The 27,541-nt window shown below is 44.1% G+C and overlaps 1 protein-coding gene across 2 annotated transcripts in view; it reads left to right on the top strand.

The window, feature by feature from the left end:
* Positions 1–27,541, top strand: part of LOC122557047 (gamma-aminobutyric acid receptor subunit gamma-4-like) — a 246,130-nt gene that overhangs the window by 206,499 nt on the left and 12,090 nt on the right. For both annotated transcript variants that reach the window (XM_043704290.2, XM_043704289.2), the window contains exons 7-8: positions 9,387–9,539; positions 16,619–16,818. In XM_043704290.2, the coding sequence (XP_043560225.1) occupies positions 9,387–9,539; positions 16,619–16,818 (353 nt within the window). The remainder of the gene's footprint in view (positions 1–9,386; positions 9,540–16,618; positions 16,819–27,541) is intronic.

Below are 27,541 nucleotides of genomic sequence, written 5' to 3'. Positions count from 1 at the left end.
CCAGCTGAAACCCACACAGACCCAGAGAGACCATGCAAATCCACACAGACAGTCACCCAAGGCTGGATTTGAACCCAGGTCCTTGTCATAGTGAAGCAGCTGCACTAACCATTGTGCCACCATCTGAACAGATGCTGCTTGCTAACATGATTACTGACACCTTCCATCACTTTACAGATGATCAAGAGTAGATTGACGGGATGGTAAGTGGCCAAGTTGGATTTGTCCTGCTTTTTATGGACATATTTGGCCAATTTTCCACATTAACAGGTAGAGGTCAGTGTTGTAACTGTACTGGGAAAGCTTGGCAGGGGAGCGGCAAGTTCTAGAGCACAAGTCTTCAGTGTCCTATTGCTGGAACGTTGTCGAGGCCCATAGCCTTTGCAAAATCCAGTGCCTCCAACTATTTCTTGATATTGTGTGGAGTGAATTGAATTGGTTGAAGACGAGTATCTATGATGCTGGTCCAATGAAGGAGGCTAAGATGGATCATCCACTTGACATTTCTGACTGATGATTGCTGCAAGTGCTTCAGAGTCAAAAAGTATGGTGTTGGAAAAGCACAGCTGGTCAGGCAGCATCTGAGGAGCAGGAGAGTCGACATTTCACCTTTTTCCTCTCTTCTTCCCCCTTTACTACCCTTCTGCCCTGTTTTCCATTTTGCATCTGCTTCAGCCATCCCCCCCACCCCCCACATATTTTGTCACACAGCACTGGCTTCAGCCTTGGTCATTCACAGCTCCTAATCTCCCTATAATCTCTCTATGCACGGTCATTATCACCTCTTTACTGCTACCTTTGCTTCTGGAGCCATCCTCAGCCTCATATAAATGCCTCCCTATTTCTCCCCATTTTTTAGCTTTGACAAAGGGTCAGTTAGACTTGAAACGTCAGCTCTTTTCTCTCCTTACAGACGCTGCCAGACCTGCTGAGATTTTCCAGCATTTTCTCTTTTGGTTTCAGATTCCAGCATCCGCAGTAATTTGCTTTTGCTCTTACTCTTCCCTGACTGGTATTCTCTAACTGGCATCACTGGCATTCCAATGCAAGCTGTTTCTCATTATTTATATGAATAAAACCCTCACATGATCTGGAATGCCTCAATTAAATCTCCATTGCCATAAGGGAATCAAATAATCACAGGCCAAAGGGGAGAATTTTCTTTCTATCAGAAACACAACTGTCTTCTCCAACATGGTTTGTGAAAACTAGACTCCTTCTAAAGGAAATAATATCCAACAGTTACATTCACCAGAATGTGTCTTTTGTAAAAGACATTCAGAAAATCAATAATTCGCCAAATTTCTGGTGTGGCATTGAACTGCACCTGAATATTTTGTCTCCAACAGTAAACCTTGAAGTCAACCAATCGTCCGTCATTTATAAAGTCAGTGACTAAGGGTGCAGGGGAAGTTGGATTGCGATAAACCTACTCTACTCAGCTGAGCAGTTGTTTTCAGTGTTTAACAGCTGGAGAAAGGCATAGAGTCATAGAGACATAAACCCTTCAGTCCAACTCGTCCATGTTGACCAGATATTGTAAATTAATATGGTCCCATTTTGCCAGCACTTGGCCCATATCCCTCTAAACTCTTCCTATTCATATACCCATCCAGATGCCTTTTAAATGTTGTTATTGTACCAGCCTCCACCACTTCCTCTGGCAGCTCATTCCATACACGCACCACACTCTGTGTGAAAAAGTTGCCTCTTTCCCCTCGTACCTTAAATTTGTGCCCTGTAGATTTAGACTCCCCACCCCACCCCACCCGGTGGGCGGCACGGTGGCACAGTGGGCGGCACGGTGGCACAGTGGTTAGCACTGCTGCCTCACAGCGCCAGAACCCCGGGTTCAATTCCCGCCTCAGGCGACTGACTGTGTGGAGTTTGCACGTTCTCCCCGTGTCTGTGTGGGTTTCCTCCGGGTGCTCCGGTTTCCTCCCACAGTCCAAAGATGTGCAGGGAAGGTGAATTGGCCATGCTAAATTGCCCGTAGTGTTAGGTAAGGGGTAAATGTAGGGGTATGGGTGGGTTTCGCTTCGGCGGGTCGGTGTGGACTTGTTGGGCCGAAGGGCCTGTTTCCACACTGTAAGTAATCTAATCTAATCTAATCTAATCTAAACCTTGGCTATTTAACCTATCCATGCCCCTCATGACTTTATAAACCTCTACAAGGTCACCCTTCAGCCTCCGGCATTCCAGGGAAAACAGCCCCAGTCTCTTCAGCCTCTTCCTACAGCTCAAACCTGCCAACCCCAGCAGCATCCTTGTAAGTCTTTTCTGATTCCTTTCAAGTTTTACAGCATCCTTCCGACAGCAGGGAGACCAGAATTGAACGCAGTATTCCAAAAGTGGCTGAACCTATGTCCTGTACACCCATAACATGACCTCCTAATTCCTAAACACAATGCACTGATTAATAAAGGCAAGCTTACCAAATGCCTTCTTCACTATCCTGTCTAACTGTGATTCCACTTTCAAGGAACTATGAACCTGCACTCCAAGGTCTCTTTTTTAGCAACGTTCTCTAGGACCTTACCATTAAATGTATAAGTCCTGCCCTGATTTGCCTTTCCAAATTACAGCACCTCGCATTTATTCAAATTAAACTCCATCTGCCACTCCTCAGCCTGTTAGCCCATCTGATCAAGATCCTGCTGAATTCTGAGGTAACCTCCCTCACTATCCACTACACTTTCAATTTTGGCGTCATCTGCAAATTTACTAACCATACTTCCTATGTTCACATCAAAATCATGCTTGGGGGAAGATGTTGTATAATGTTCAGTTACCGCCTGAAGGGGTTAAGTGAAAACACATGATAGGCTCCACCCAGGCAGAAGCTCACCAGTTCACAAGCACCTGTTCTTAGCATCAGCAGCGTGGAGCTAAAATACCAAAGTTGCATTGTGCCTAATGACTTTTGAGACAATTATGTACCTTGAGAGAAACGTCATCTAGCTTTTAAGCAATCTGGAATAAACTGAATGGTTCCTGAAGAAGATTGAACCTATCTCCTGCCTAGGGAGTGGTGCGAACATCCTTCTCCACTTGGTATTAGTAACCTGTACTAATATTTGCAAAAACAATTGGTGATAGCAAATCTACACAATAAATCACAGATCGAAACCAACATTAAAACAAACAGCAGCTTTTTCCTATGCTAAATCTTCAGATAGAGTTGTAGAGTCATAGCGATGTACAGCATGGAAACAGACCCTTCGGTCCAACCCGTCCATGCCGACCAGATATCCCAACCCAATCTAGTCCCATCTGCCAGCACCCGGCCCATATCCCTCCAAACCCTTCCTATTCATATACCCATCCAAATACTTCTTAAATGTTGCAATTGTACCAGCCTCCACCACATCCTCTGGCAGCTCATTCCATACACGTTCCACCCTCTACGTGAAACAGTTGCCCCTGAGGTCTCTTTTATATCTTTTTCCTCTCACCCTAAACCTATGCCCTCTAGTTCTGGACTTCCCGAACCCGGGAAAGGACTTTGTCTATTTATCCTATCCATGCCCCTCATAATTTTGTAAACTCTATAAGGTCACCCCTCAGCCTCCGCACTCCAGGGAAAACAGCCCCAGCCTGTTCAGCCTCTCCCTGTAGCTCAGATCCTCCAACCCTGGCAACATTCTTGTAAATCTTTTCTGAACCCTTTCAAGTTTCACAACATCTTTCCGATAGGAAGGAGACCAGAATTGCACGCAATATTCCAAAAGTGGCCTAACCGATGTCCTGTACAGCCACAACATGACCTCCCAACTCCTATACTCAATACTCTGACCAATAAAGGAAAGCATACCAAACGCCTTCTTCACTACCCTATCTACCTGCAAATCCACTTTCAAGGAGCTATGAACCCGCACTCCAAGGTCTCTTTGTTCAGCAACACTCCCTAAGACCTTACCATTAAGTGTATAAGTCCTGCTAAGATTTGCTTTCCCAAAATGCAGCACCTCGCATTTATCTGAATTAAACTCCATCTGCCACTTCTCAGCCCATTGGCCCATCTGGTTCAGATCATGTTGTAATCTGAGGTAACCTTCTTCGCTGTCTACTACACCTCCAATTTTGGTGTCATCTGCAAACTTACTAACTGTACCTCTTATGTTCGCATCCAAATCACTTTACCAGCCTGGATCAGTGACTCTGGGGGGGGGGGGGGGGGGGGGTGCTCAGACATTGAGACTTTACCAGGCAACTATCCTTGATCACACGGTTGGTGCTGAGCTATGCAGTTGGTGATCTGAGGGTTTGCTCCCAGGCATCATGACATGGATGTGACTCTTTTTTTGAAGGTAAAGCCCTTTTGGCTTGAACCATTGGCAAATGTGAATATTCTGACTGTTTTGTGTAGAGATCTCTACTTATCCTGTGACCCATGGAAGCTCGGCTGGCTCAGCCTTCCCGAGTCCTACTGGCTCTTGTTGGTCAGACTGTCTCCAACACTGTACGATGCTGCACAGCATTGCTGGGCTACTCTCATGTACCAACCAGCTCTTTAATTTGAAAACATCCACCTGATTGTCTGCCCTGAGGTTTCTGCTGGCAAAGCTGCCAATTCGAGCCTCCTCCCTGTTAAATCAATTGGTAATTGGCAACAATAGAGCATTTATTGACACAGTTGCATATAGTACTGGAGTAATGAGCCAGCTAGTATTGAGTTCAATTCTGAACAAAGAAGTGGGCGCATGAGCTCAATAAATCAGATGATTAGTGGTAGGACCCAGATACAGTAACTGTGAAAATGCTGCATTGTCAGAGAACTAACTCCTCCATCGATGTCCTTTGAGAAGGAGACATTCTGTTCCTAGCAGCTTCAAGCCTACAAATGACTGTGATCCCAGAATAGATGGCTAATGCCAAGGCAATCTATAAATACTGCTCTGTCGTGTCTCTCAATGGAGGTAAATAAAAATAACCTTGATAACATTGTAAATGGTACAGATACTGAAATATCTCTGTGTCTCAGGTGCCCACCGCACTTTGGTTAGAGGTTGCATTTCTCTTGAAAATCTTGGTATGGGCAATTCTGGCCTAAGAGTTATCAATGTTCCAGGAGTGCTAGATTAAAGAAAAGGAGAACTTTTTCATTTAATTTGCACTTTGTCTCGATGTATTTCTGTTCATTCATCCCTGCACTATCACTGTCAGAAACACAATCAGTCAGATGAGAAATTACTTTCTTTCTACCCTCTCACATGGGGATAAGAGACACCATGGCCCTATTTGAAAAACAGCAGGTAAGTTTTCCTCAGTATGAAGGCAAATATTTCCTTCACAAACAACATTGCCAACAGGGCTGACAGGAAATTAGAATATTTTTTGCTGAGGGAGTTCGCTGTGCAAAAAAAACCTCCCATGTGTTTCATATATTATAATAATATTTACACTTCTGAAATATTTCATTAGCTGTGGAACATTGCGAGTTGTCCTCATCAAAGTAGACAAGGATAGATATTTAAAAATCCAATTACTTCAGGTTTTGTGTATTCAGGTTATTGTACACCTTTCAGGGTCAGTGTACACCTGTAAGGATCAGTCTATGTACCAAGGTCACTGTTTACCTGTCAGGGTCACTATCTATCTATCCAGGTCAGTATATACCTGTCAGGGTCAGAGTGTACCTGTCAGGTTCACTGTATTCAGGGTCAGGGTACACCTGTCAGGATCATTGTATTCAGGATCACTGTTTATCTGTCAGGGTCACTGTCTATCTGTCCACCTGTCAGGGTCAGTGTATAAGAACAAAGAAAATTTACAGCCCAGGAACATGCCCTTCAGCCCTCCAAGCCTGAGCCGATCCAAATCTACTGTCTAAACCTGTCGGTCAATTCCTAAGCATTTGTATCCCTCTGCTCCCCACCTACTCATGCATCTGTCCAGGCGCATCTTAAATGAATCTACCGTGCCTGCCTCGACCACCTCTGCTGGCAACGCATTCCAAACACCCACCACTCTGTGTGAAGTACTTGCCGTGTGTGTCCTCCTTAAACTTTCCACCTCTCACCTTGAAAGCCTGACCTCTCGTTATTGAATCCTTCACCCTGGGAAAAGGCTTGTCTCTGTCCACCCTGTTGATACCCTTCATGATTTTGTAAATCTCAATCAGGTCCCCCCTCAATCTCCTTTTGTCTAGTGAACACAAACCTAATTTACTAAGCCTCTCTTCATAGCTACCACCTTCCATACCAGGCAACATCCTTGTAAACCTTCTCTGCATCCTCTCCAAAGTGTCCACATCCTTTTGGTAATGTGGCGACCAGAACTGTACACAATATTCTAAATGCGGCCGAACCAATGTCTTGTACAATTTTAACATGACTTGCCAGCTCTTATACTCAATAGCTGAAAATGTGTTGCTGGAAAAGCGCAGCAGGTCAGGCAGCATCCAGGGAACAGGAGAATCGACGTTTCGGGCATAAGCCCTTCTTCAGGAATGAGGAAAGTTTATCCAGCAGGCTAAGATAAAAGGTAGGGAGGAGGGACTTGGGGGAGGGGCGTCGGAAATGTGATAGGTGGAAAGAGGTCAAGGTGAGGGTGATAGGTCAGACTGGGGTGGGGGCGGAGAGGTCGGGAAGAAGATTGCAGGTTAGAAAGGCGGTGCTGAATTCGATGGATTAGACTGAGACAAGGTGGGGGGAGGGGAAATGAGGAAACTGGTGAAATCCGAGTTCATCCCTTGTGGTTGGAGGGTTCCTAGGCGGAAGATGAGGCGCTCTTCCTCCAACCGTCGTTTTGTTGTGGTCTGGCGATGGAGGAGTCCAAAGACCTGCATATCCTTGGTGGAGTGGGAGGGGGAATTGAAATGTTGAGCCACAGGGTGGTTGGGTTGGTTGGTCCGGGTGTCCCAGAGGTGTTCTCTGAAGTGCTCCGCAAGTAGCCGGCCTGTCTCCCCAATATAGAGGAGGCCACATCGGGTGCAGAGGATGTAATAGATGATGTGTGTGGAGGTGCAGGTGAATCTGTGGCGGATATGGAAGTTTCCTTTGGGGCCTTGGAGGGAGGTGAGGGGAGGGGTGTGGGCGCAAGTCTTGCACCTCCTGCGGTTGCAGGGGAAGGTGCCGGAAGTGGAGGTTGGGTTGGTGGGGGGTGTGGACCTGACGAGGGAGTCATGGAGGGAGTGGTCTTTACGGAATGCTGATAGGGGAGGGGAGGGAAATATATCCTTGGTGGTGGGGTCCGTTTGGAGGTGGCGGAAATGACGGCGGATGATGCGCTGAACATGGAGATTGGTGGTGTGGTAGGTGAGGACCAGTGGGGTTCTGTCCTGGTGGCGGTTGGAGGGGCGGGGCTCAAGGGCGGAGGAGTGGGAAGTGGAAGAGATGCGGTGGAGGGCATCGTCGACCACGTTGGGGGGGAAATTGCGGTCCTTGAAGAAGGAGGCCATCTGGGTTGTGCGTTTTTGGAACTGATCCTCCTCGGAGCAGATGCGGCGGTGTCGAAGGAATTGGGAGAATGGGATGGCGTTTTTACAGGGGGCAGGATGGGAGGAATTGTAGTCCAGGTAGCTGTGGGAGTCGGTCGGTTTGTAGTAGATGTCCGTGTTGATATGGTCGCCTGAGATAGAAATAGAAAGGTCGAGGAAGGGGAGGGAGGAGTCTGAGACAGTCCTGGTGAATTTGAGGTCGGGGTGGAAGGTGTTGGTGAAGTGAATGAACTGTTCAACCTCCTCGTGGGAGCACGAGGCGGCACCGATACAGTCATCGATGTAGCGGAGGAAAAGGTGGCCCCACCCCCCACCTTTTCCTCCGCTACATCGATGACGTGGTCGACGATGCCCTCCACCGCATCTCTTCCACTTCCCGCTCCTCCCCCAAGTCCCTCCTCCCTACCTTTTATCTTAGCCTGCTGGACAAACTTTCCTCATTCCTGAAGAAGGGCTTATGCCCGAAACGTCGATTCTCCTGTTCCCTGGATGCTGCCTGATCTGCTGTGCATTTCATTGTATAATTTGCTCTAGAATTAGTCTTGCCCAAATGCATCACTTCACATTTGTCTGGATTAAAAGCCATCTGCCACTTTTCCGCCCAACTCTCCAGTCTATCTATATTCTCCTGTAATCTCTGACAGTCCCTTATGCTTTCTGCTACTCCACCAATCTTTATGTCATCTGCAAACTTGCTGATCATACCAACAGTGCCCTCTTCTAGATCATTTATGTATATTACAAACAACAGTGGCCCCAGCACTGATCTCTGTGGAACATCACTGGTCACCTTTCTCCATTTCGAGAAACTCCCTTCAACTACTACTCTCTGTCTCCTGTTGCTCAATCAGTTCTTTATCCACCGAGCTAGAACACCCTGCACACCATGTGACTTCACTTTCTCCATTAGTCTACAATGGGGAATCTTATCAAACGCCTTACTAAAGTCCTTGTATATGACATCAACAGCCCTTCCTTCATCTAACAACTTGGTCACTTCCTCGAAGAACTCTATTAAGTTGGTAAGGCATGATCTCCCTCGCACAAAACCAATATGTATACCTGTCAGGACCACTGTATTCCGGGTCAGTATACACCTGTCGGGGTCACTGTCTATCTGTCCAGGTCAGTATATACCTGTCAGGGTCAGTGTGCACCTGTCAGGGTCACTGTCTATCTGTCCAGGTCAGTATATACCTCTCAGGGTCAGTGTATACCTGTCAGGACCACTGTATTCAGGGTCTGTGTGCACCTGTCAGGATCAGTGTATACCTGTCAGGACCACTGTATTTAGGGTCAATGTATATCTGTCAGGACCACTGTATTCAGGGTCAGTGTACACCTGTCAGGGTCACTGTATTCAGGGTCAGTGTACACCTGTCAGGGACACTGTATTCTGGGTCAGTGTACACCTGTCAGGGTCACTGTATTCTGGGTCAGTGTACACCTGTCAGGGTCACTGTATTCTGGATTGACTCTCTTCAGTGGAACTGCAGTTCTACCTGGTCAGTTTTGCTCCAGCATCAAATCAGATTGTAAATCAAACCTTTAACTGAGTGAACACTGAGCAAGGTTTTATAGTCCAGGGTGTCAAAAATATGACCGGAGTAGGGAAATTAAATCAGGAAAATGTCCCCTGTGACTCGAGAATTGGAATTTGAGAGCTCATTGCTTGTAGGAGGACAAGGAAGATGACAGTAATGTTAAGTTCCAGAACCTGGAATTATTGAGAGAGAATGAGCTAGATCTGATAGGTCTTCATTCATTCTGATTGATTTGGACTTCAGCAATTTAATTCAAAAACTTGTTGAAACTCATAACATGCAAACTCGTTATATGATCACAATCGTACAGATTACTGGCACCAAGTGGTTTGTCTAGGTCTTTTTAACAAAGAACATGTTAATCAATTTTCAAACCTTCATGTCTGCTTTTTGTTCAACAGGAGACTACACTTTGATGATAGTTTACTTTGATTTAAGTCGCAGAATGGGATATTTTGCAATACAGACCTATATCCCCTGTATACTGACTGTAGTCCTATCATGGGTCTCATTTTGGATCAAGAGAGATTCAACTCCTGCCAGAACCACACTCGGTAAGCATAAGGCATTGAGAAGGAAATGGTAATCATAAAGGAAGGTATTGACCTGGTGGGTGTCAGCAAAGGAGAAACCCTTCCATTAGATGATGTTAAAGAGTCAATAGATTTTTTTATTCTGATGGATTGGCAACCAGCCTTAATTTCTAAGAGTTTCTGACAATTTCATGTTGACATTCATCCTTCTAATTAGAAGTGCAATAAATGTGACAATTACTTTAATGTAGGGCCATGTAAAGGATTAATCAAATTGGTTGTGAGCTATACAATTATTGGAACTCTTTCAAAGTGTATTATGTCTTGGCAGAGCAGCCTGACCTTCCAAGGAGTTTGATCAACAAGGATCAAGGATTTTATTGCACATTTCCATTTGCCCTTGCGAAGGTGGTGGTAATCTGCATTCTTGAACCGTGGCATTATATGTGGTATAGGGACACTCACAATGCTGTTGGGAACAGAGGTCCAGGCTTTTGACTCTGGACTTCAACACTGAAGGAACGGTGATGTATTTCCAAGCCAGGATGATGAGTGGCTCGGAGGGGAACTTGCAAAGTTACTGATGGATCAGTGTTGGAGCTGCAGTTCTTCACAATAAGTACAGCTGATTTCAATATTGGTTCAGAAACAAAACTCTCTAAGTTTTCAGAAGTTACCAAGCCAGAAGAGACTGAAAGGAGCTGGGCACAAATTCACTGAATACAGAAAGACCTGGATTGGCTGTGAATCTGAGCTAATAACAAAGAGAGATGTGGGTTTAATGTGGACAAATGTGAAAAGATAATAAACAGCAAACAGAGCAAAGTAGATGATGCAACACGAGAGATGGTTTTGGAATACTACTGGATAGATAAAGGGAGTCAGCAGAGGAATTGTGTAGCTAAAGTATAGAGATTGATTGGAACTTGGGCTCTTTAGCTGGAGGAATAGAGAGCAGTGCAATAGTCTGATCCTTAATGGGGCAATGTGTACCATTCTAGGCAACATACTCTTGACAAAGGGGAGTATGCAGAGAAGGATAACCATTCTTGGTCAGGAATAGAACAGCTCAGGGTTGAGTGTCAGTGGACATTTAGAGAGCTCCCACTTCTGAATCCACATGTTATCATTTCAAATGCCTGCTCATGGAGACTCAGCACAAAATTCAGGCGATTCGTTACCTTTCTGCTGAAAAACGCAATCAAGTTCCTCTCAGATAAATAGATGGAAAAGATCTCATGGAACTACTTTGAGAAAGAACAGGAAAGTTACCTGTCTGTCCTGGCCAATAATGATCTAGGAGAAAGTCAGCACAGCAGATGCTGGAGATCAGAGTGCTGCTGGAAAAGCACAGCAGGTCAGGCAACATCCAAGGAGCAGGAGAGTCGACGTTTTAAGCATAAGCTCTTCATCAGGAATGTGGGGGAGGCCCAAAGAGGTTGAGAGAGAAATGGAAGGGGGTGGGGCTGGGGGGGAGGTAGCTGAGAATGTCATAGGTAGATGAAGGTGGTTGGGGGATGATGGTAATAGGTTGGAGTGGAGGGTGGAGCAGATAGGTAGGAAGTAAAATGGAAAGATGGGACAGTTCAAGAGGGCAGTGCCAAGTTGGAAGGTAGGATCTGTGATAAGTTGGAGGGAGGGGAGATGAGGAAACTGGTGAAATCAACATTGATCCCATTTGGTTGGAGGGTCTCAAGGTGCGTTGAGGCGTTCTTCCTTCAGACGTCGGGTGGCAGTGGAGGACGCCCAGGACTTGCATGTCCTTGGCGGAATGGGAAGAGGCGTTAAAGTGTTCGGCCACAGGCCGGTGGGGTTGTTTAGTGCATGTGTCTAAGAGATGTTCTCTGCAACTTCCTCAAGTTGGCTGGAAGCTGATTGTGACCTATGTAACTTGAAGGTAGGTATGGGTCGGAGATTGTGTAGGTACGGGTCGGAGATTGTGTAGGTAAGGATCGGAGATTGCGTAGGTAAGGATCAGAGATTCTGTAGGTAAGGGTCGGAGATTGTGTAGGTAAGGGTCTGAGATTCTGTAGGTAAGGATCGGAGATTGTGTAGGTACAGGTCGGAGATTGTGTAGGTACAGGTCAGAGATTGTGTAGGTCAGGGTCGGAGATTGTGTAGGTAAGGGTCGGAGATTGTGTAGGTAAGGGTCAGAGATTGTGTAGGTACGGATCGGAGATTGCGTAGGTAAGGATCAGAGATTCTGTAGGTAAGGGTCGGAGATTGTGTAGGTCAGGGTCGGAGATTGCGTAGGTCAGGGTCGGAGATTGTGTAGGTAAGGATCGGAGATTGTGTAGGTACGGATCGGAGATTGCGTAGGTCAGGGTCGGAGATTGTGTAGGTCAGGGTCGGAGATTGTGTAGGTAAGGGTCGGAGATTGTGTAGGTACGGATCGGAGATTGTGTAGGTCAGGGTCGGAGATTGTGTAGGTCAGGGTCGGAGATTGTGTAGGTAAGGGTCGGAGATTGTGTAGGTAAGGGTCGGAGATTGCGTAGGTAAGGATCGGAGATTGTGTAGGTCAGGGTCGGAGATTGTGTAGGTACAGGTCGGAGATTGTGTAGGTAAGGGTCGGAGATTGTGTAGGTCAGGGTCGGAGATTGTGTAGGTACAGGTCGGAGATTGTGTAGGTACAGGTCGGAGATTGTGTAGGTAAGGGTCGGAGATTGTGTAGGTCAGGGTCGGAGATTGTGTAGGTATGGGTCGGAGATTGTGTAGGTACAGGTCGGAGATTGTGTAGGTACAGGTCGGAGATTGTGTAGGTCAGGATCGGAGATTGTGTAGGTAAGGGTCGGAGATTGTGTAGGTACAGGTCGGAGATTGTGTAGGTACAGGTCGGAGATTGTGTAGGTTAGGATCGGAGATTGTGTAGGTACAGGTCGGAGATTGTGTAGGTTAGGATCGGAGATTGTGTAGGTACAGGTCGGAGATTGTGTAGGTTAGGATCGGAGATTGTGTAGGTCAGGGTCGGAGATTGTGTAGGTCAGGGTCGGAGATTGTGTAGGTCAGGGTCGGAGATTGTGTAGGTCAGGGTCGGAGATTGTGTAGGTACGGGTCGGAGATTGTGTAGGTAAGGGTCGGAGATTGTGTAGGTTAGGATCGGAGATTGTGTAGGTCAGGGTCGGAGATTGTGTAGGTACAGGTCGGAGATTGTGTAGGTACAGGTCGGAGATTGTGTAGGTTAGGATCGGAGATTGTGTAGGTAAGGGTCGGAGATTGTGTAGGTCAGGGTCGGAGATTGTGTAGGTACAGGTCGGAGATTGTGTAGGTTAGGATCGGAGATTGTGTAGGTCAGGGTCGGAGATTGTGTAGGTCAGGGTCGGAGATTGTGTAGGTCAGGGTCGGAGATTGTGTAGGTCAGGGTCGGAGATTGTGTAGGTACGGGTCGGAGATTGTGTAGGTAAGGGTCGGAGATTGTGTAGGTTAGGATCGGAGATTGTGTAGGTCAGGGTCGGAGATTGTGTAGGTACAGGTCGGAGATTGTGTAGGTACAGGTCGGAGATTGTGTAGGTACAGGTCGGAGATTGTGTAGGTTAGGATCGGAGATTGTGTAGGTAAGGGTCGGAGATTGTGTAGGTCAGGGTCGGAGATTGTGTAGGTACGGGTCGGAGATTGTGTAGGTAAGGGTTGAAGATTGTGTAGGTACGGCTCAACTTCACATTTAGGTCAAGGGTAGAACCAAGTTTTGTTATAAATGTTTAGCAAAATGTTGTGTCTCTGGTTATTTTGCTTCCTCATTGAAAGTACAAAACTTGTTCAGTAAAACATAGTGTAACTGTCTGGATTACCTTTCCTATTATTTAGATTAGATTACATTACAGTGTGGAAACAGGCCCTTCGGCCCAACAAGTCCACACCGACCCGCCGAAGCGAAATCCACCCATACCCCTACATTTACCCCTTACCTAACACTACAGGCAATTTAGCATGGCCAATTCACCTGGCCCTGCACATCTTTGGACTGTGGGAGTAAACCGGAGCACCCGGAGGAAACCCACGCAGACACGGGGAGAACGTGCAAACTCCACACAGTCAGTCGCCTGAGGCGGGAATTGAACCCAGGTCTCTGGCGCTGTGAGGCAGCAGTGCTAACCACTGTGCCACTGTGCCACCCATATTATGTGTCAGATTCCATTGGTGAACCCATTCAAAAGATTATATGTATGATCTAATGAGGATGTTTATTCCTTAGTTTTCCAAGAGGCGGGTGAAAAGATGAGATGAGAATGCTTGTTGAATCCCGATGTACCACATTACTAAAGTTTGCTCATGTAACATCTCGTCAACAGTGAGCCTGATTTATGTGGCTGTGTTTCCGCACAGCTTCAGCAAATATTTAAATAGACTATTACCACAGGTCCCTGAATGATTAATGACCCAGTGGTGCACTGAGTGTATTAGTCAAATACACCACCTTCTCACTTGACTTTATAAAAGTTCTGGCTGGTCTTACTTGTTTACTGTTGTTTATACCTGAAACCCACTAAGTTCAGGTTAAGTTTGATTTAAGTGCATATATTTTCCAATTTGAATCATCTATCTGAACTCTGTCCATCAGTATACAATGTTTAAAAACAAACAGAATTGAATCAATATCAAATGGGGTTAGACTGTCAATAATTTACTTATCTTTACTTCTCTTTATTTGGCTGAGATTTCAGTTATTCTTCAGGTTTTTGGCTTTTCTTATTGGGAATGTGGTACTTTCAGATTTTCCTATCCCTTTGGTGAACTCTCATTTCTGGCCTCATTTAAACGGTGTTGACATTCCAGGCTTTTTTCTCTGACAATTGCACTGGATTCATTTCAATTGAAAACCTCCACAGATGCTGAATGTATAGAGCAAGTCCTGGACAATATCCAAACTTGGGCCAATGAGTGGCAAGTAATGTTCACATCAAATAAGTGTGTGATAATGAGCATCTCCAACAAGGGAGATTTTAATTAGCTCTCTGTGACTTTCAATGGCATATCATTGCTGAATCCCTCATTTTCTGTTGACCAGAAACTGAATTGGACCAGCCACATAAACACTGTGTCTACAAGAGCAGGTCACAGGCTGGGAATCCTACAGTGAGTAACTCACCACTTGACTCACCATAGGCCCAAGTCAGAAGTGTGATGGAATACTCCCCATCTGCCTGGATGGGTGCAGCTCCAACAATACTTAAGAAGCTCAACACCATCCAGGACAAAGCAGCCTGCTGAATAGGTACCACATTCACAAACATTCACTCCATCCATTAGTGAATACTCACAGCTGTGTACCATCTACAAAGTTGCTCTGTAGCAACTCCCAAGCCATTGTTTCAGTGAGCCTTCATATCAATGAGCTCTAAAGGACAAGAACAGCAATAGCGTGATTACATCACCACCTGCAAGTTCCCCTCCAAAATGCATGCATCATCTTAACTTGGAAATATATCAGTGTAATCTTATTCTCACTGAGTCACAATGCTGAAACTATCTGGCTTACAGCACATCGAGTGTAGTCGTTCAAGAAGGCCCAATACTATCTTCTCAAGAGTACGTGAGAAAATATAAAACTAATGCCCTTCTGTTAGCTATAGCCATATTATGACAATGCATATGGATATGAAATCTCTCCATCAGTTCATTAACAACTTGTGCTTTAAGCACTGCAGGTGGCAGGAAATGCCCCGTTCAAACCATACCCTAGCTATTTCAAATAAAACATCAAGCTATTGTTTCAGTGTTCTGATTCTGCCTTTACTGATATTCACAGATAGATGTCAATGTACAGAAAAGTTAATTGTTCTACTCCACTGAAACTGTCTTCACTGACATTCCATTTCATTCCTCATGAAAAACTTCCTGATAGGAATGTCACAACTGCAGGGAAGCTGCTTGGAACAGTACATTATATTAATCAATGTATGGAAGTTCAAAAGAATCAAAGGGTAGCTCTCTGAAATTAGATGTCTCACTTGGAAAAGCATACACAAAGATATCACAATGTTCTCTGCTTATCCAGGATACCATTCATACCCCGAGACTCATCCTGTCTGAGACTCCACCCACAGTCTCCCCTGTCTGACTCTCCACCCACAGTCTCCACTGTCTGAGACTCAACCCACAGTCTCCCCTGTCTGAGACTCAACCCACAGTCTCCCCCTGTCTGAGACTCAACCCACAGTCTCCCCCTGTCTGAGACTCAACCCACAATCTCCTCCATCTGAGACTCTACCCACAGTTTCCCCCCGTCTGAGACTCCACCCACAGTTTCCCCTGTCTGACTCTCCACCCACAATCTCCCCCTTTCTGAGACTTCAGTTACAGTCTCCCCCGTCTGAGATTCAGCCCACAGTCTCCTTTACTGCAGAAGGGTGACCGGATCCGAAACGTTAACTCTGATTTCTCTTCACAGATGCTGCCAGACCTGCTGAGCTTTTCCAGCAATTTCTATTTCTGTTTCTCCTTTACATGTTTTATACAGTTTTTTTGTAGTGTCACCAAGCTGAGCATCCTGTTCCTATGGTCTCAGGGCTGCAGGATTTACAAGGTTGCCTCTCCTCTGGATCCCTAGCATCACTACCCTAGAATAATAAACACTATTCTTTAGTGTAGTGTCTGTGACCCGTTCCTTTACCAATTCTTATCTACTCCAATCTCTCTCTGCTCTGCTGTTGCCAGAGTCATATCTTTGCCATCATTGGCATATTGTATTTGACTACACTGTGAGACCCCAGTGGAAGGGGTTGAGCTGCATAAGGTTCCTGGCTTAGTCCTGGACCTGTTCACCAAGAACTGCTTTCACTGTGGTCATTCAAAGTCTACCATTTGACTGATGTGACAGGAACTTGTTAGTGACTTCCTCTGTCTCCCATTCCTTGATCCGAAAGTCATCTCCTGGCAGATTGAGCTTAGGAAGGTTGCTCTCTATCAGGCACTAATGGAAGGTGGGTTGGACAAGGCATGATGAGGCAAAGTACAATGGTTCCAACTAGAATGTGGATCTTCCCAGTGGATGGGTGCTGTACGTGGGACTGATGCTTTTGAGAACAGGCAACCAGGGGATTGGTGTAAAACCTTCCTGAAAAGGCTAGCTCTTTAAAAAGTCTGTTTTGTCTTTCATTTTTTAGGGATCACCACTGTGCTGACCATGACCACACTGAGCACTATTTCCAGGAAAGCATTGCCGAAGGTCTCCTATATTACTGCCATGGACCTCTTCGTGTCCGTCTGTTTCATCTTTGTCTTCGCGGCACTCATGGAGTACGCCACCCTCAACTATCTCGTAGGGACCAAGAGACCCAACCCCACAAAACGCAAACTCAAACCTGTACGTTCCTATTGATCTGCCGTCTGATTTCTTCATCATCCCCAAACAGCGTATTGTTGCCAAATCATTTCTGTCAGCAAGTGGATTGATAGATCTGTACTTGAAGAACGCTTATGAATTATGAGTGACCAAGTTGACGTTGGTTGGCTTGGGAGTGGAAGATTCTGTGGCTGCAGACAGAACGGATTCTAGTATGCACACACTTAGACGTTGATTAGCACATATGTGGACACACACACACGCAACTCACACTGAGTTGGCTTTCACTGTCCTTTCAGGCAGCAAAAAAAATTCCTCATTCCCATTCTTCTTTTTTTTTGACAATTATCTTAATGTGGTGTCATTTTCTTATTTGCACTCCTATCAATCAAATCAGTTCCTCACTATTCAATCGGTCCAGTCAGCTATCAAATCCCCTCAATTTATCCCTGCTGTAAGGAGTACATGCAGCTTCTCTAGTCTCTCCACATCACGAAAATCCCTCAGCTCAGTAAACCTCTTCTAGCACTTTCTAATGTGTTCTATCAGGACTTCAACACATTACTGCAGCTGAGAGTAAAGGTAAAGTTGCCATAGTCTTACCAGAGCATAGGGCTGCTGTCTCATTGGAGAGTGATAACTGGTGGTGGCTTAACCTGAGGCAATGGAAGAGATTGAGATTGAGAGAGAGAGTTTTTCATGGTAATCTGAGCTGGTACAGGAATTGAACCCACACTGTTGGTGTTACTCAGCATGGCAAATCAGCTTTTTGAGATAATCAGCTGAGGTTTTACATAAGATCATTCGTTTTACACTCTGCTAATAACACCAAAGATCCTATAGGCCTTTTAAATAAGCTTCTCAACTTGTGCACCTTGTTTATGTGGTCTCTCAGTCTCTCTGTTCTGTTACCTCTTACAGTTATATTCTTCCATTTATATATGCATCACCTCATACTTCTGTATGTTAAATTTAGATTTTTTTTAATATCTGTTACTACCCTCCTCACTGTTTACAACAATTTGTAGTTTGTATCGTCTGCAAATTTGTGCCTGTACTTCCAATACCCAGGCCATTTAAAATACACCAAAATGACTAACTGAACTTGGTGCAGACTCCTGAGGGAGATCACCATATACAAAGGAACTCGATTATCTGGCATTCGATTATCCAAATATCAGATTAGTACTTCCCTCTTGTGTTCGAAATAGCCTTTCACCACTACTCCTATAAAAGGAGAATGGGTCCTGAAAAAGAGTAATGCAAGAATGTTGACTCTCACAGATGCTGAGTTTCTCCAGCATTCTCTGTGTTTGCTTCCCCACTTCTTTCCGTTTTCTGTCTCATAGATAAATATAGATTCATGTAGCCACTGTGCCTTTGAAACCTCGTGCTTCAATTTTGCTAACAGGTTTATTCTGTGGCACTTACTGAAACATTTATTGAAAATCCACAAGTACAACATGAACCACAATACATTTATCAACCATCTGGTGACTTTATTAAAGAACTCAATCATGTTTGTCAAACACCACTTACCCTTAACTAACCCATTCTCACCATCATTTATTAATCTGTAGCTTTCTAGGAACAGTTAAATTTGTCTCAGATTATCGCCCTTTATCCACATTTTGACCATTATCAGTCTTTGCTACAATTAACCCTCCTATTTTTCAACAGGGATGAAGTGTTAGCAGTCCTGCACTCCTCTTTCACTGCACACTTGTATTTTTATGCATGGGATGTGGCCACTGCCAACAGGGTTAGCATTCACTCGCAATCCCTAATTACCCTGAGGAAGCAAGAGTGAGCCACCTCCTTGAACAACTACAGGATGTACAGCAATTCTTTTTCAAGGTAGTTTATTAAAACTTAATGGTGTGCTAGGCCATTTGAGAGGCTAGATTCTGGATTAGTGGTGCTGGAAGAGTACAGCAGTTTAGGCAGCATCCGAGGAGCAGTGAAATCGACGTTTCGGGCAAAAGCCCTTCATCAGGAATAAAGGCAGTGAGCCTGAAGCGTGGAGAGATAAACTAGAGGAGGGTGGGGGTGGGGAGAAAGTAGCATAGAGTACAATGGGTGAGTGGGGGAGGGGATGAAGGTCATCTCTCTCCCCCACTCGCCAATTGTACTCTATGCTACTTTCTCCCCACCCCCACCCTCCTCTAGCTTATCTCTCCACGCTTCAGGCTGTTTACCTTTATTCCTGATGAAGGGCTTTTGCCCAAAACGTCAATTTCACTGCTCCTCGGATGCTGCCTGAACTGTTGTGCTCTTCCAGCACCACTAATCCAGAATCTGGTTTCCAGCATCTGCAGTCATTGTTTTTACCCATTTGAGAGGCTAGTTAAGGGTCAGCCATGTAACTGCAGATTGGGGTCACGTGGAGATGTGACGTGGAGCATCTGTGCATGCTCTTTCTTCTCTCATGAGCCATGGAATGTGTTTGGATGAGAGAGAGCTCTTCGACTCTGAGCGTACTGGATTTTTTACGTTCCAGCTCTTTGTCTATTTTTATCCATCAGTTTCTATTTTAGTGGCTCCTTTACTGTGAGACAAGCAATCTCTTCCTGCCTAGCAACATCGGATGGAGGGCATTCATACACTTCAGGCAATGTCCACTTCCACATTCTCATCACTCTTTTGCCCCATATTTCTTTACTAATTATATGTTTTTTAAAAGATTTCATGTCACTAATCATTCATATTCATCAGTTTTCTTTGCATTCTTTTCCCCTTTACAGCTGTGTCCTGTCCTTCCTATACCTTGCTTGATCAGTCTACCTTTGGGTGTCAAGGAGTAAAGGTTATCTCAGTAGAAAGGAGTCTGGAAAGCGAGGGTCAGATTTAATTGTTGGACGTATGTCAGGACCAACAATGTTAAAGATCAGCAAGGTCACCAAGGTGTGGCACTGCAGGAGATGGGGGCGATACTACATGAAAATTGTGCATCAATAGTTACTGTGGAGAAGGATGTGGAAGATAGAGAATGGATGTAAATAGCGACATCTTAAAAAATGTCCATATTGGAGGGGAGAAGGTGCTGGAGTCTTAAAATGCACAAAGGTGAATAAATCCCCAGAAGCTGATCAGATGTGTCTTAGAACTCTGTAGGAAGCTAGGGAAGTGATTGCGGACCCCATGGCTGAGATATTTGTGTCATCAATAGCCACAGGTGAGGTGCTAGAAGACTGGATGTTGGTTAAAATGGCTACTTAAGAAAGGTGGCAAAGACAAGCCAGGTAACTATAGACCAGTAACCAGTAATCAGTGGTGGGCAAGTTGTTGGAGAGAATCCCGAAGGTCAGAAATTGAGCGTATTTGGAAAGACAGGGACTGATTCGGGATAGTCAACATGACGTTTTGCATAGGAAATTGTGTTTCACTAATTTGACTGAGTTTTTTTGAAGAAGTAATGAAGAGGATTGATGACGACAGAGCTGTGGATGTGATCTATATGGATTTCAATAAGACATTCAACAAGGTTACAAATCACACAAGACCAGGTTATAGTCCAACAGGTTTATTTGGAAGTACTAACTTTCGGAGCGCTGCTCCTTCATCAGGTGTTTGTGGAGCATAAGACACAGAATTTATAGCAAAAGATTACAGTGTCTTGCAACTGAAATGATGTATTGAACAAATCTGGATTGTGAAGTCTTTCATCTTTTAGAATGGATTTGCTGGTTTTGGTTCATTAATATGTAAATCCCAGAACTTCTTTTAAGTCACATTCACAAGATAACTTAAGGTTTTATAAAAACACCATATTTTGTAAATTCCACTTTGGAAACAGAACCAGTCTGACTCAATATCTGATTGGGATATAGACAGACTCTGACCTCACATCTTTAATGCATTGTCTGAGTTTTTTTTATAAAACCTTAAGTTATCTCAAGAATGTGACTTAAAAGAAACCAAAAGAGAAAATGCTGGAACATCTCAGCAGGTCTGGCAGCATCTGTAAAGAGAGAAGAGAGCTGACATTTCGAGTCTAACTGACCCTTTGTCAAAGCCCTTTGACAAAGGGTCAGTTAGACTCAAAACGTCAGCTCTTTTCTCTCTTTACAGATGCTGCCAGACCTACTGAGATTTTCCAGCATTTTCTCTTTTGGTTTCAGATTCCAGCATTCGCAGTAATTTGCTTTTATCCAGTGACTTAAAAGAAGTTCTGAGATTTACATATTAATGAACCAAAACCTGCAACCCATTCTGAAAGATGAAAAACTTAACAACAAGCTAGGCTTGTTCAATATATCATTTCAGTTGCATGGCATTGTAATCTTTTGCTAAAAATTCTGTGTCTTATGATCCTGCTTCACAACCACCTGAAGAAGGAGCAGTGCTCCGAAAGCTAATGCTTCCAATGACACTGTTGGACTTGGTGTTGTATGATTTTTAACCTTGTCCACTCCAGTCCAACAGCAGTTCCTCCACATCAAGATTCCACAAGGTAGGCTGCTTAATAAGCTTAGACCACATGGAATACAGGGAGAACTAGCCATTTGGATACAGAGTTGGCTCGAAAGTAGGAAACAAGGGATGGGGGTGGCTGGTTGCTTTTCAGACTGGAGGCCTGTGACCAGTGATGTGCCACAAGGATCAGTGCTGGGTCCACTGTTTTTCATCATTTATATGAGGTATGGTTAGTAAGTTTCCAGATGACACCAAAATTGGAGATGTAGTGGATAGCGAAGAAGGTTACCTCAGAATACAACAAGATATTGATCAGATGAGCCGATAACTCGAGGAGTTGCCGCGAAGATTAATTTAAATAAATGCTAGGGGCTACATTTTGGAAGGCAAATCTGGGTAGAACTTATGCACTTATGGCAAGGTCTTGGGTTGTGTTGCTCTATAAAGAGACTTTGGAGGTTCTTAGTTCCTTGAAAGTGGAGTCCTAGGTGGACAGAACAATGAAGAAGGCGCTTGGTATATTTGCACTTATTTGTCAGAGCATTGTGTATAAGTGTTGGAAGGTCATGTTACAGCTGTGTGAGACATTGGTTAGGCCTCTTTTGGAATACTGGCTGCAATACTGGTCTCCCTACTATCAATACTTGAAAGGATTCACAAAAGATTTTAATTAGATTAGATTAGATTACTTACAGTGTGGAAACAGGCCCTTCGGCCCAACAAGTCCACACCGACCCGCCACCCACCCATTCCCCTACATTTACCCCTTTACCTAACACAGCCAGCAATTTAGCATGGCCAATTCACCTGACCTGCACATCTTTGGACTATGGGAGGAAACCGGAGCACCCGGAGGAAACCCACGCAGTCACGGGGAGAATGTGCAAACTCCACACAGTCAGTCGTCTGAGTGGGGAATTGAACCCGGGTCTCTGGTGCTGTGAGGCAGCAGTGCTAACCACTGTGCCACCATCCCACCCATAAACCATTTACAAGGGTGTTGCCAGGATTGGAAGGTTCGAGCTAGAGGAAGAAACTGAATAGGCTAGGGCTGTTTTCCCTGAAGCATCATAGGCTGAGAGGTGAACTTATAGAGATTTGTAAAATCATGAGAGGCATGGATAGGGTGATGAGCCATGGTCTTTTGCATGGTGTGGGGAAGTTCAAAACTAGAGGGCATAAGCTTAAGATGAGAGGAGAAAGTTATAAAAGGGACCTAAGGGGGATTTTTTTTCACGCAGAGGGTGGTGCGTGTATAGAATGAGCTGCCAGAGGAAATGGCGGAGGCTGGTACAACTTCAACAATTAAAAGGCATCTGGATGGGTATATGAACAGGAAGGGTTTGGAGGGATATGGGCCAAATGCTTTCAAATGGGATTGGATTTATTTAGGACATCTGGTCGGCATGGACAAGTTGGACCGAAGGGTCTGTTTCCGTATTGTACCAGTCTTTCACTCTATAAGGAAAAGAATGGGGCAGTTTCTGCTAAGACAATATTGGAGGTTAGAAACTAAATTAGCAGGATCTCAGGGACAATCATCTCGGGATTACTAGTGAGCCACCTGGTAAGCAGATCAGTAAACTGAATATGTGACTGAAAAACCAGTGTGAGCAAGAAAGGAGTTAACTTCATAGGACATTAGCACTCAACTCTTGTAATTAAATAGGTTCTACATGGACCAGATTAGGACATGTGTCTGAGCAGAGAGAATCAGTAGGGCAGTAGTTAAGACTAATAAGAATTGGAGATGGGGTAAGGGATTTTTGTAAAGTAACATCGACATGAAGATAATATAAATATGAAATGGGATTGATGGTCAGGTAACGGAAAAGAAATTAACCTACAAGATCAGGGAACAGGTAGAACTATGGAACATAGCTAGACCTCAAATTATCAATAGTGTGGAACAATTAATAAACAATGAAATAAATCGCATTGCCTTGGAATCAAAACAGGGGAACTCAAGGCAATAATTCACAGGGAAGAGCCAGATTTCCTCGTGAACCATGGTTACATGAAGAGCAGGAATGGATATTAAATATTGCGGCATCTAACATGTTTAGAAAGCTTAGTGAAAGGCAAAAGGTGAGGTGACTATACTAATTAGAAATAACATTATAGAAAGGGGCTTAGCTGATATTAAGATTTGCACAGAAGGTTTATAGAATGCAATGAAGGATAAGATACAATCCAAAGCAGAACATTAATTTGGAGCTTTAGTAATACTTCTCTGTTTCGCTGTAACTTGTGGGGTTCATGTTTTGTAAATGTAGAATTTCAAATACAGAGCAGCCTTCACTTGAGTGGGAAAGCTACTAAAGTATAAAGAAACTGACCACAGGTGAAATCAATCATGAGACACACAGTAGCATTCACAGGACAGGCAACATTGGGTGGAAGAATAGTCCTGATAGCACATTTCTTTGTGAATGTATGTGCAGATAATGGAGTTAGGCAAAGAAACACGTAATCTGACTATCTTTTTAAGCTGCTAATGGTTTAATTCTATACATCACCTAATAAGGAATGTGGAGGGGGAAACTATGTAGAAAACGTCACTAGATAGGCAAAAGAAGTTCTCTTCATAATTATGGGAGATTTCAACTACATACAAACAAACTGGCAAGACGTGAGAGGGAAAGGGGAAGCAGGAATAAAATTAGTGTTCAATTTTACCAAGTACATAAGAGCTTTTATAGTATGGTGGTAGTGCCCCTACCTCAGGACCAGATGGCGCAGGTTCATGTCTTGTTCAAGAGGCATATCAACACATCAAAATGGTTGGTAAAGATTAGCTGTAAGAATCTTGGAAAGTGAGTATAGGAACTACCTCAGCAATAATGATCATATTATAACAAAGAGTAAGATAAAATGTGAGTAAGTAAGGTAAAGACCAAAGTAATAGATTGGGATAAAGGAGGGATGGGAATTGGACTGGTGAAGGTGAGCAGGAGACAAAGAGATGAATCAGCAAGCAGACAAATTTAAGATAAGCAACATTATGCAGAAGAAATATATTCTTAAAAAAGAACAATTATATAAATGACTTGGATGTGAGCATAAGAGGTATAGTTAGTAAGTTTGCAGATGACACCAAAATTGGAGGTGTAGTGGCCAGCAAAGAAGGTTAACTCAGATTACAACAGGATCTTGATCAGATGGGCGAATAGGCTGAGAAGTGGCAGATGGAGTTTAATTCAGATAAATGCGAGGTGCTGCATTTTGGAAAAGGAAATCTTAGCAGGACTTATACACTTAATGGTAAGGTCCTAGGGAGTGTTGCTGAACAAAGAGACCTTGGAGTGCAGGTTCATAGCTCCTTGAAAGTGGAGTCGCAGGTAGATAGGATAGTGAAGAAGGTGTTTGGTATGCTTCCCTTTATTGGTCAGAGTATTGAGTACAGGAGTTGGGAGGTCATGTTGCGGCTATACAGGACATCGGTTAGGTTACTATTAGAATATTGCATGCAACTCTGGTCTCCTTCCTATTGGAAAGATGTTGTGAAACTTGAAAAGGTTCAGAAAAGATTTACAAGGACGTTGCTTGGGTTGGAGCATTCGAGCTTTGGGGAGAAGTTGAGTAGACTCAGGTTGTTTTCCCTGGAGCATCGGAGGCTAAGAGGTAACCTTATAGAGGTTTATACAATAGGATAAATAGAGAAAGTCTTTTCCATGGGGTTGGGGGAGTCCAGAACTAGAGGGTATAGGTTTAGGGTGAGAGGGGAAAGATATAAAAGAGACCTACAGGGCATCTTTTTCATGCAGAAGTTGGTACGTGTATGGAATGAGCTGCCAGAGGATGTGGTGGGGGCTGGTACAATTGCAACATTTAAAAGGCATCAGGCTGGGTATATGAATAGGAAGGGTTTGGAGGGATATGGGCCGGGTGCTGGCAGGTGGGACTAGATTGGGTTGGGATATCTGGTCGGCATGAACAACTATATGACTCTGTAACTAGCTAATAATGAATTGAATCGATGGCCTAAGGTATTCTTGCTGGACTGTTAGTCTAGAGTTCTGGGTAATGTTCTGGGGGCAATCCCACCACAGCTGATGGTAGAATTTGAATTGAATTAAAAATCAAGAATTAAGAGTCCACTGCTGATGCGGGAGGGGCTCTGGTTGGAATGCTTTTCGGGATGTTGGTGTGGACTTAATGGGCCAAATGTCCTGCTCCCACACTGTAGGGATTCTATGGAATTATTATCAATTGTCAGAAATGCCCATCTGGCTCACTAATGTCCTTTAGGGAAGGAAATTACCATCCTTAACCGATCTATGACTCCAGACCCACAGCAATGTGGTTTACTCTTAACTGCCCTCTGGGCAATTAAGTATGGGCAATAAATGTTGGCCTAGCCAGTGACAGCCTCATCCCATGAATGAATTTTTTTTAAAAACTACAAATGAATTCAAAGAGAAGAGTAAAACATATAGCTAGCAGAAAAAGTATACACCAAATACATGGACAATAAAAGTGCAGGTGACAAAATGAAATATGAAGCAGGAAATAAACAAAACATTGATTAGGAAAGCAAAGAAATGAACTCGAAAATAAATTATCAAGGATTTCAAGAAGGAATAATAACGTATTCTGCAGTCACATAAATAACACATGAAAAGAACTAAATTAGCATTAGGGTCACTTAAGAAGAAACATGATACCATTGCAGGAACTGACAGCAAAAATGGATGAACTATAGATCCACAATTTTGCCTCAGGATTTACCTGGGAGATTTATGGTGAGGACCTGCTGTTTGGCAAAAAAAATTTTAAACAAAAGAATAAATGTGTTTAAGATAGAATTGGAGAAGCTAAGTTATAATTGAACACAATAAAATCCTGGATAGATTGTCTGTTTATATTAAAATTATAGTGATTGAGCTCGGTTGGATACCTGATTACAGTGTGGTGTAGAGTTATGCTAATAGTGTGGTTTTAATCACTGCAACCACTGTGGGGTAAATCCGAAAGATCTGTTTCCTCACCTTGCCCCATAACTGATGTGGAGTGATGCCCCTTAAACTGTCCAACTGCTTGCCTCCCTCTAATGGGCAGAGATAATGATGGATCATAGCTGATTACTTAGAACATAGAACAGTATGGCACAGAACAGGCCCCTCAGCCCACGATGTTGTGCCGACCATTGATCCTCATGTAAGGTAAACCTAATGTACGAACCCTCAAATTTCTGTGACCATATGCATGTCCAGCAGTCTCTTAAATATCCCCAGTGACCTCGCTTCCACAACTGATACTGGCAACGCAATCCATGCTCTCACAACTCTCTGTGTAAAGAACCCGCCTCTGACATCCCCTCTATTCTTTCCGCCAAACAGCTTAAAACTATGATCCCTCATGTTAACAATTTCTGCCCTGGGAAAAAGTCTCTGGCTATCGACTCTATCTATGCCTCTCATTATCTTGTATACCTCAATTGGGTCTCCTCTCTTCCTTCTTTTTTCCAATGAGAAAAGTCCGAACTCAGTCAACCTCTCTTCGTACGATAAGCCCTCCATTCCAGGCAGCATCCTGGTAAACCTCCTCTGAACGCTCTCCAAAGCATCCACATCTTTCCTATAATAGGGCGACCAGAACTGGACACAGTATTCCAAGTGCGGCCTAACCAAAGTTTTATAGAGTTGCAACAAGATCTCATGGCTCTTAAACTCAATCCCCCTGTTAATGAAAGCCAAAACACCAAATGCTTTCTTAACAACCCTGTCCACTTGGGTGGCCATTTTAAGGGATCTATGTACCTGCACACCAAGATCCCACTGTTCCTCCACACTGCCAAGAATCCTGTCTTTAATTCTGTACTCAAATTTCAGGTTCAACCTTCCAAAATGCATCACTTTGCATTTATCCAGGTTGAACTCCATCTGCCACCTCTCAGCCCATCTCTGCATCCTGTCAATGTCACACTGCAGCCTACAACAGTCCTCTATACTGTCAATGACACCTCCAACCTTTGTATTGTCTGCAAACTTGCTAACCCATCCTTCAATCTCCTCATCCAAGTCATTAATAGAAATTACAAAGAGTAGAGGCCCAAGAACAGAGCCCTGTGGAACACCACTCACTCAGTGGACTTCCAGGCAGAATACTTTCCTTCCACTACCACTCGCTGTCTTCTGTCGACCAGCCAATTCTGTATCCAGACAGCTAAGTTCCCCTGTATCCCATTCCCCCTGACCTTCTGAAAGAGCCTACCATGGCGGACCTGATCAAATGCCTTGCTGAAGTCCATATACACCACATCCATCGCTCGATCCTCATCAACTTGTCTAATAACATCCTCAAAGAACTAAATAAGATTTGTGAG

The sequence above is a fragment of the Chiloscyllium plagiosum genome, unplaced genomic scaffold (assembly GCF_037043375.1).
Source record: "Chiloscyllium plagiosum isolate Xiang-an unplaced genomic scaffold, Cpla_swu_hap1 HiC_scaffold_11, whole genome shotgun sequence".
NCBI lineage: Eukaryota > Metazoa > Chordata > Chondrichthyes > Orectolobiformes > Hemiscylliidae > Chiloscyllium > Chiloscyllium plagiosum.
This window is presented reverse-complemented; position numbering and strand designations above follow the sequence as displayed.